The sequence below is a fragment of the Meleagris gallopavo genome, chromosome 2 (genome assembly GCF_000146605.3).
Source record: "Meleagris gallopavo isolate NT-WF06-2002-E0010 breed Aviagen turkey brand Nicholas breeding stock chromosome 2, Turkey_5.1, whole genome shotgun sequence".
NCBI classification, from domain to species: Eukaryota; Metazoa; Chordata; class Aves; order Galliformes; family Phasianidae; genus Meleagris; species Meleagris gallopavo.
In genome coordinates, this window is record NC_015012.2 from 19,660,769 (window position 1) to 19,671,403 (window position 10,635).

Below are 10,635 nucleotides of genomic sequence, written 5' to 3' on the forward strand. Positions count from 1 at the left end.
TAAAGGAGCTGAACATTTTGCTTCATTCATTTATTGCATCTTGTGTACAAAATACAATGGGTTTAATTTCCAACTTACAATTTCCTTGAATTCAGTGAGGAAAATACTGGGCCTTTAAAAAATACGTACAGTATTTTTTTAAAAATACACACACACAGACATATATATATATATATATATGTATATATATGTATGCATATATATAAATAATTTGAAGACATGTCTTGGATTGTTTTTTTCCTGATTTTTCCTTATGGATTTGTCACATCTGCTTGCTATTATAATACACTGTAGAAAAGGAGTGATTTTTTTTTTTTATCATTTCTTGTCCAATTAAGAAATCTCAAAAATACAATCCCCAGTACCTGTACAAATCCAAGTTTTTCAGTAAGGGGAAGACAAGAGTGTGTTCTCACCATGCAGCAAAACAGGATGCAGAGACTTTTCAGCTAATGTTGACTGAATTAGGTACAGCTGAGGAGCATGGTGACATCAGAAAGGCAACACTAATTAGTTGGACAAAGGGTTGCGCTAGCATGCGTGTGCCCTGGTTAGGATCCAAGCTAGTATCTCTGCACAGAATTGTGCTGTGTAAATACACCATCTTGCTCAGAGCTATCTTGGGAATCCCTGAAAGAGCAAATGAACCTTTCTGCTAAAAGAGACATCTCTACATGCACATTCCTGATAGTAAGCCTAATAAAGATGAGAAAACAGTCCTATTATCCCAAACAAGCCTTGCTCAAATCTGTACCTCTTGTTTCTAGTTGTTATCTATTGTTCTGCTGCAATGTTACAGACTTTGTTGTTCTAACAAGATCTAAGAAAATGGCCTGGCTGGTGTCATTGCCCATGTGCTTGTAATCAGACCTGGATAGATGTATACCTCTTGAGTGCAAAAATAATTGTAAAAGACTGTTGTGTGTAATTGTTCAGAACAGCCAAGAATACTGTCTCATGATAATTTTTGTTGACTGCCAAGAAGGTCCCAATGTCCTGCAGATGCTATTTGCAGTAACCAGTAACCATTTGCAAACTACTGTTGTTTGGGTGTTCCCAAGTAATCGCCCATCTCTCCCTGTTTTCAGTTAGGTGTGCTTCATAGCTCTGTTCTGATTGAAATCTAAGGTCAGACATCAGTTTACAGAGTACATAGCATGGGATATGCAGGGATGTATTTTTGTTAACAAGGCAATGTAGCCCAGCTTCATTCGTCAGGAAGCATAACCTGACTTTGGTGGGGAAGGCCTGCCTTCCTTCCTTGTCCGTGTAGCTCTGAACTTTCCTTCTGTTGTCACTGGCATCTCTGGGTGAGCACTGAAAATAATGAGACAGGTACAATAAAAATGTAATTAAAGTAGTGGTGCAAGGGCTAATAATTTCCATACTCATTGGATCAGGGGTGTGAACGTCAACAATTAAAAGAGTCCTGACAGAAGGTGTTAATACAGCTTCAGAACTTTTTATTGTCAGTAGCAAGAAGCTATATAAATCTACAGTTAGTGAACTAATCAAATGTAACTAGTAATAATAGGCTTACCTCTTCACTCACCATATTAACATGTGCCACTTGTTAAAAAATTTTCTCTTTAAGTACAGGAGGAGCAAAATAGTGGCTTGATAGCTAGCTTGACAAATGTGATTTCCAGGAGAGAGAATGAACACATCTAAACACTGATGAAGGATATTGTGTCAATATTTATGTAAAACTGACTGTTAATGCTAGCGATTTTGTGAAGTCTTTTCTTTCAGGCTTAGAGAACCTTTGAAAAGAGAACACTTCATATGCAGTGTGTTTTGTAACATACCTGAAAGTCAGGAAATGAAATTCATTTTAGTAAGATAATATTTAGTGATTTGTAACAGAACAGCAGTAATTTCTGTTCAAGGATTTTTGATCTAAGGCTGTACCAATTACTGAAAGAAAACAGCAGTTTCAGAAACAGATGAATATGTTAGGGGGAAAAAAAAGTGTTTATATAGATTCTGGGATAATTTAAGAAAGAATGAGCTTTGCTAATTTAAAATATTCTCTCACATGAGAACATGATGGGTCAATCATTTCTCTGGTGTTTGCTCCACTGGCAAAAATTTTTAATGAACTCTAGTAGCTAATAAGAATTCCTTAGAGTGTTTTGTGAATTGCTATTTCACAAAGTGGCTTTGGCAGCAAGCGTTTGACAGGAAGGATAAACATGGCTGCCTAGCACATCTGTTTATTTGAGTAAATCAGTCCTAGCTTAACTGGCATGTGTCCATAACGCTAGATAACATGCTTCAGCAAAGTCTTCAGCAAGTAGAGGGATTGAGGATGACAAAATTTTTATAAAACCTAGTTACATAGGTAAATTTGGAATATTTTTACATATTCTTAAGAATAATTAAAAAAAAAAAGGAATTGTGCCTTCATATCTGTTTACTCTGCCGTAGAGTCTTAGTTAATCAGGTTTTTTTCAGATATCATAATAATCCTTTCTTATGCCTAGCCATGCCCAGTTCCAGCACTCCTGGATCACAGTCCCTCCACATGCTTGGATGGGAAGATGTCTATAGGATTGATTTAGGAGTAACTCAGTCTACCAATACTTTTAAGGGCTCCCATGATAGCTCAGGACAAGCATCTTATTTCATCTCCACAGGTAAAAGACATCTTCTAGTTAGCAAGATACATCAAGCATTCAACTCCATTTATGAGAGTGAGATCTCAGACTTGCCTAAAATGTTGGTGTCACTGTACCTGATTGCCACCAGGGTTCTGATTCCAAGTACAGTTACACCATCCAGTGGGGACTGTCATTTTGAGATCTAAGAGGATGAGATAATAATAACCTTTTGCCTCTATAGCTTTCAATCCATCTGCTTTTCTTCTTTGTCTATGACATAATTTTAGCATTACTTGAATGCATTTTATTTTATAGATTGATAATGCAGAACCCTTGGGCTGAATATCAATGCAAATAGGAACTATCTTTACAGAACTGCCAAAAAAGTGTTACTAACAATTTACAGCTGACTGCAGAGGATGTTATGGAGCTACATAATAATATCATCAACTACGTCAATTGGTAATGCCAGAGGAGAGTCTGAATTTGTTTTAGAGCTGACTGGACCCCTTTTTAGAAGCTGACTACAGGGGTACTGAGGAATACTGAGGATCTTAAATCATTTTTAACAATAATAAGTATCTGCTGAAAGTACTGGAACAAACCTAGCTGTTCAGCTGGGGATATTTTCAGGGAATTCAGGAAGAAGAGAAGAGGCACCAATAAAAACAGAAATAATGTTCCAATTAGAGTTTTTTGGAGTTACCACTGAAAAGCGGCCTTTCCAGTGTGAAATATGCACAGCAGCTGTTTCTACTGAGTATTCGTAAGACTAGAACTGTCTCCATGAAAGTGGAATGGCTGCTCAAGCATTTGAGCCAAGGTAATGCCAAGAATGTGCAAGTCTCTTCATCTGTAAAGACAGAAAGACTGCAAGTAAAATTTGAAGGGTTCCCATCATTGGGAACCAGGGGTGACAAATGAAATCCATGAAAAGAGGCAGAGAAATTAGACTCAAAGGATCACAGAGGGAGGCACAATCCCAGAGGGCATGCAAGTTGGGACAAGGAATATGTAAGAAACATGTATTTGGCCTCCTTTTGCACAGGCAGGTACAGCATTTACTGACTCTGATGTCTTGAGTAGAGGAGTGTCCTTACAGGTATCAAGAGTTGTTGCGAAATGTATCTGTTCTAGGAGCCATATCACAATGGTACTTGATTTGATATTTTAAAAAATTCAGCATGGAGTGTGTGCCAGACTTAGAAAATGAAAAATCCAGAAGATACAAAGCAGAGAAGAGGTGTAAAGCTGAGTTTTATTTGACAACCTAACTCATGATCTGGAAGGACAGTGGGTTAATTAAATCAGTAGATTGGATTACATTATCAGTGACATGTTGAACAGCAATAAATAAATAAATAAACTAGGACCTGAAGAGAGAGGCTCAAAATACAGAGAGGAGAAAATGTTCAGCTACAATGGTAGTTTAAAACATGGATGTTGAATGGGAAAGTGCATTGAAAAAGCACAGAATGATGCATCAGTTCAAAACATATAAGGCTGTAACCTGTAACATCAAAATATAATGAGGAACACCTTCTGCCCTGCCCATTTTAATTCTCTTTCCTGTCTTATAAGTTGTGACTTCAGAACCTAACCTAATATTCTAAAGGGAGATTGTGCAAAGGCCATTCAAAATTTAAAAACATGGGAAAAAAATTATCCACATAGAAGCCAGAAAAAAAATTGTTTATGTATTCAAGAATTAATGATCATTTTTTCTTCTGTCTATATTTATTCTGACATTATGAATGTAATATAAAATATATTTCATGTGTCCAGTAGCATATGGGTTTATTTTATTTTATTTCCTAGCCACTAATTGAAGTGCCTAAGAAAAGATTCTTCTATGAGGGTTTTTTCCTCCTTTGCTGCAAAAATGACCTGACTTAGAACATGCTTACCGTAAAAGGTAGAAGTGCTCCATGTGGAAAAAAAAAAAGAAGAAAGGAGCAACTCTGTTCCAACGTCTGTGCCATTCTGCCATTCTCAGTCTAATTGTAAGAAGCATCCTTCTGTAATGAAGGTTGCACTTGACTGTAGGCTCCAGGGTTACGTTTTTTTACATTTGTTCTACTGCCTGCTCTATATGATTTTCTGTGTACATTGTGTCACTCCATTTACACAGGAATAAGTATGAAAGTAATTATTTGATTGTTCAAGTGCATTATTTCCTTGACTGCACCTAGCAAAAAGTCCTCAGTTAAAAGACCTTTTCAAAATTTATTTCTATGTAAATGTTATTTTGAAAAAAAAACAAACAACAAAAACAACCAACCAGCCCAGCAGTAAAACCTAACATTCTTATAGAAATACTACTCTCTTTAGATCACGTTGACTGAAGAACTGTAGTCATAGGTAAGTGAACATGTGTTACAAGAAGATCCCACATATTTTACAGTGAAGAAAAAAAAAGTTAGAGGCCATATTGGGAAACTGTTTTTTTAGTTGTATGAGTTTCAGGTATGTCTCCTCCTAAGTGACTAAATGATAGGAAAGAAAAGGAAAGGGCAGGGCAGTGGTGTCTTATATCTACGTACTGCAATCTACTCCACAGAGAGACTCAAACAGCCTGCAAGGCATATGGAGATGATTCATGTTAATGGACTATTTTATTAAGGTGCAGTATGGTTGAAGGCCACAAAATAGCAGCATTCTGTCAGATATACAGTAGTTTATTGAAGTCTGATAATGCTGGAGGGCACAGGATTTTAGCCAAGTTACATTTTATTTGACTGCAGTCAGATTAGTGTCTGTACTTCGATGTTTTGTATGCATTTTTCATATACATAGTTTTGTCAGAGTACACGTTATGTTCTGTTTAACAGATATTGCCTTACTGATTTTTATTTTAAACTACTTTTAGGTATGTTGTAATGGGATTCTGCACGACAATAAACCTGGCTTCCAGTGCTGCGAGGACAAGTACATTCCATTTATTCTTAATTCACCAGGGGTTTGCTGTGGTGGTCAGATACATGCTGTGCAACCGAAACATCAGTGCTGTGGTGGTTATTACACTAGGGTATTACTGGGTAAGAGACAACTCCTTTCAAGTGCTTGAAAGAAACAAAACAACAAAGTTGATGTATCTGTTAAACCAAGGAGAATGAAAACATAGCAATAAATGTGGGATTTATCAAGATTTCTAGTGACTTCTAGGCTTGTGTTCAGTGGGATAAGCAAAGAAAATTGCACTTTGTCTTCTAAATACAGTACACTTTATACAATGAAGACTTAATTGATAAAAGCTGATTATTGGGTCATTTCCCAGAGAACTAATTTGTACCAAACTATATTTAATTGCAGTAAGTGCCGAATAATGGGGAAGGCAGTTCTGTCTAATAGGAACACCATCAGGCAATTTAGAGGTGCAGTTTAGTTCTCTGCTTGACTTGACCCCTTGTGACTTTCCCTGGCCATCACTGTTAGCATTTAGGGTTGATACTGCATGTTACATATTCTACGGTATTTTCTGCTGTTTATTTCTATCATGTTACATATCAAACTACATGTATTATTTTTGATGGAAATCAATTCCTTTCTTAAGGTGGTTTGCACTGTCTGAATCTCAAGAATTATTTAAGATTTTGCCAAAACCATGCTTCTGTGCTGTAGTCCAGAGTTTGGTTTTCCGGGTAGTTGGTGGATTTTTGAAATGGAGGGGGAAAGAAAAGAGGGAGGAAAGTCCTTTTTGGGGCATTGTTCAGAGCATATATCTCTTTGTAGGCAGTTGTCAGATCAGGAGCTAAAATGCTTCCATTACTCATGAGCTGGCACACATTCCCTGGGCTCAGAAATGGTTGAATTTTTGCCAGCACATTCAGCATGTCCCAAGTTCTGATCTCTTGAAAAGTAATTCATATATCACAATATTAGAATGTCTTTCATTATGTCATCAGAAAAAGTGCTATCATATGGAAGAACCAGAGAAGAGTATTTTGCTGGCCTCATTAATTTCAGCGTACTAAAATGGAAAGATTATACTGTGACCCTTGTCCCCAGCCAGTGGTCTATGCTAACTAGCTTAATGTTGTTTAGATCAAGAAAGAAAAGTACAATGAAACAAAATGTCTTATATCTGAAAGTAGTTCTTCAGTCAGCAGTTCACAAGCGTGAAATCTCAACATGATTTTAAACTTTTTTTTTTCTTGAGTATACTTGCTGCTTTCTCTTTTTCCATATTCAAAAGGGCAGCAACATGAACAATATTGGTCACTTTTTTTCATTTTTCTTTTTTATTTTTATAAATATGCTAATAACCTGAAGCTAAATGTTAATGTGGGTCATTCTTTGATAAGGATAACAATTAACTGGTAAGACTGCATAGTACTTTTCAGAGCAAGAGCATTTTCAAGCCTAGCTTGGAATGGATCCCATTTTGAGAGGTTAATTAGAAGATTACTGATCCTTTGTGTCTTATGTCTAATAGTTCTTTAAAAACAACAACAACAACAACAACAACAAAGATTTTATTTCCAATAGATGATAGATGTAAGTTGTGTTCTGTGTTTTAATACTTTCTCTGTGTTATTGGAATTAGATTCCAAGGGATACAGGAAAATATGATGAACTATATAAACAGATTATATCTATTATACTCTAAAAATTTGTTCTCATATTTTTGTTTTATTATTGACTTTATTTGATAAAGTAATTTATAAGGAAACTCTCTAAGCATACATATTTCCCAGATGTTGTTTGGCCAGCTTGTTAGCTCTAGATGTGCTGAAGCACACTGGGCTGAAGGTGTGGAGATTAAAAATTAGAAAGGAAGGAATCTCTTCAGAAACAGAAGAACAGCTCTGATATGTTTTCCCTATTTCTTCCAAGTGCTGTATCAGTGATGTCTGAGCCACAGGAAATATTGCAACACAGAAAAAAAAACCGTAACTTTTAGACCACTGGTTCTGATCAAGTGCAGGTACTACCAAATGGAAATTATTGCCATTTACAGTCAGTTTTGTATTGTTTATATCATAAACTAGAAGTACCTGGTCCCATTATGGTGTCACTCTCATTGGTAGTCATATCTTAAGTCCTTGTTGAGCAATAACAGCTGATGTTTTTGTTGAAGTAGCAGCCAACCTCATTGAATGTAGTGATGATGTTTAGTTTCTAAAGTTACTTTAAGTTCTTTGGCAGATGAAGTCTTTACTGACATGAAAAGCTCTTTAACTGTTTTAGTCCTTCAAACAACTTCAGAATGAATTAGGAAGAAATGGGGATTTTTTTTTGCTGTGAAGAAATAGACTGTTTCATTGATCAAAGAAACAGTGAGCTCCCTTTACTGTACAGCTACCTCTACCTAGAGGTTTTCAGCTGTATAATTACATTTTTATAAATTGTTTTTGTTGATCTTCTCAATTTGTAATGCTTGCGTTCTGATATCTCACAGAATTTTTGCCCTGAATTCATGAATTTATGTTTCTTTAATTATTTTTACAAATAAATACATGCTTGTACATCATTCTAAAGTACCAAGTGATTCCACTTTCTTGTGAATTGTCTTGTACACTAAGCTACTGGTGTGTGAATCCAGACTAAAGCTTGTTGCAATCAGTTGAGATCCTCTCAGGGATTTCAAGAACTGTACATGCAAAAAAATCTTTGTGTTCTTAAATTGACAGGTGAAGTGTGTTGCCCTAACAAAGAACAAAACAGAGTTTCAGTTGGAATTGGTGATTCTTGCTGCCACGGAATGCCTTATTCTACATCAGGGAACCAAATCTGCTGTGGTGGATCACTCCATGACAGTTTTAGCCAGCAGTGCTGTGGTGGTGAAGTCATAAGCACAGACCTGGTCTGTTGTGGTGATGAGGAAAAAGGCACTGCATACAAAGCCCACACAGGTAAGTGAGAATTTTCAAGAAAAAAGAGTTTTCATCTTTCTAAACCTCCTGTAGCATTCGCTTTTCAGCAGTGGGATGCTCAAAGAGTTAAGGTGTATATGCCAGTTTTATTAAGAAGCTGTTGCACTTTTCTCACCTGTTCTGATAGATTGCAAAATGGTTAGCATTTCATAACTCATCTTCTTTACCTTTGTCCAAAAGTTGTGTTGTCTGGAGACAGAAAATTCGAAGAGAATGCATGATCTTTTATTAGTCAGGAAGTAGGATCAGTCATCTTTTAGTCAGTAGATCTGAGGTTAGACTTTTCCACCTCACGGTGCCACACATCCCAGTAAATGGATTTTCTATTCATGCTGCAGATGTGGAGTTAGGAATTAAAGGTGACAAATACTATCTGGTTGGAGGCCCACGTCCCTGTTATACACCTACTCCACAGTTTAACAAAGCTCAATCGCTGGAGCTAGTCATTTGTTCATCTGCTATATCCCATGGATTTCTTGCATATTGCAAGAAGCTACTACATCATCTAGATTTAAAATATGAACATTACTTCCTCATCAAGACTAGCTGGTGGCAGAGACTAGAAGCATTGTTATACACCTCAATTTGGGTATTTTCCTGTGTCTTTTCTTTCTGCATTTATTAGTTAAGCTATATACCATCAGCCTTAGATTTTCTCTGCCTCACAGAAGATTTCAAAACCAATCACAGTCCTGAAGGGGAACTCAATTTCAAAACATGGAAATAATAAAAGTTTAGTATCAGTTCTGCTTGGTGTATTAAGATTGGTGATGGCAGTGCTTTTGTTTGTGCTAGCTTGAGCCTCTTGGTGAACAGCTGAGGATCCTAGCATATAACTAAGATCTCAGATCAGAAGATGAACTCCTTTCCCCCAAAATGAGCTGTCTTCCATTTACTTTTGTGTTCCCTGGTTCCTTAGCCGCTGTGATTTTTCAAAGTATTCTCATTCCGTGGTGACTGTCAGGAAGGACTGAACTAAGAGCCTTGGCAATGTTTTCTCCCCTCCAGTGGCATATTTTGGAGTGAGTGCGGTGAGCCTCACTGCTTCCACGGTGCTCTCCCTACTTTGATCCCTAATTGTGCCTAATCCACAGCATCCACACAGCGCTCACAACATCAGCTTGGAGCAAGACCCTCTTGCTTAGCAGCGCATTGTGTGGCTGCCACAAGACGGGGCTGGCTCATAAAACATCTCTTTATGTACTTTATTACTTAAACTCTTTTATTTGCCTGCAGGAGCCCTTTAACAAAATCACATTGAATTGACTTTCTCACACCAAATCAAATCTCCCTGGTCCCAGTTCAGTTGTCTTTGTCAATATGTATTTTATAAATGGAGTGAATTAACAGATGCTGTTGGAACAGAACTGCTGGGGTAGCGTTTATGTTTTTACTGCTCTCTCTGGGCAGATGAGTTGTGTAGGAGTGTAATACAGGTATCTTGGGATGAAAGTTATGTTCTTCATTTCAGTATATATGTATTCTTAAGAGGGTTTTTTTTCCTTAAATATATATATTTAAAAAATCTTTACACTCCTCTTTTTAAAATGTGTTTAGCCTATAGCACTCTATCATTTACACCATTTTTCTTGAGAATGGATCATGATGACATTTTTTTGGCCATTAAAAAGGAAAACAGTAGCTTTTTCATCATTCATGGATTTGCTGTGAGACTTTATACTATGAACCAGCATATAGCTGAACACACATACATTTTTGAAAGATGAATTAGTACCATAGTTGAAAAGAGATCATATTATTTCACATTAAGCATAGAATAGATTGTGGTTTCTTATCATATCGTATACATCATGCTCAATAGGTTTTTCCTTAATTTCTCAGAGTAATTCAGCCTTGCTAAATACATCATGAAGATGCAAGAGCACAAAGTCTACATGTTCCCTATCCCTCTTATTTATAATAATCCTGATGGGAAAAAAAATGTTCTCACACTAAAATATAATTTACTTATCATTAGCAAATGGATAAGTAGAATTTTGTAAGGATACGGTAATTGGAAGGCTGATCCCATTGTCTAAAAGGGGAAGAGGTAACAAGGATGGCTTTATGTAAAAACTGTCATGCTTCCCAACCTCTTTTTCATAGCTTACAATGGATGCCGTGGTTAAAAATATAAGAACAATTTTAAAACCTTC

At 36.5% G+C, this 10,635-nt stretch overlaps 1 protein-coding gene across 1 annotated transcript in view; it reads left to right on the forward strand.

Moving 5' to 3' along the window:
• The window catches only part of USH2A (usherin), a 395,196-nt gene that overhangs the window by 301,765 nt on the left and 82,796 nt on the right, over window positions 1-10,635 (forward strand). Inside the window, 2 exon segments of the mRNA XM_019612664.2 lie at window positions 5,473-5,641; window positions 8,237-8,458. Coding sequence (XP_019468209.1) covers window positions 5,473-5,641; window positions 8,237-8,458 — 391 coding nt within the window.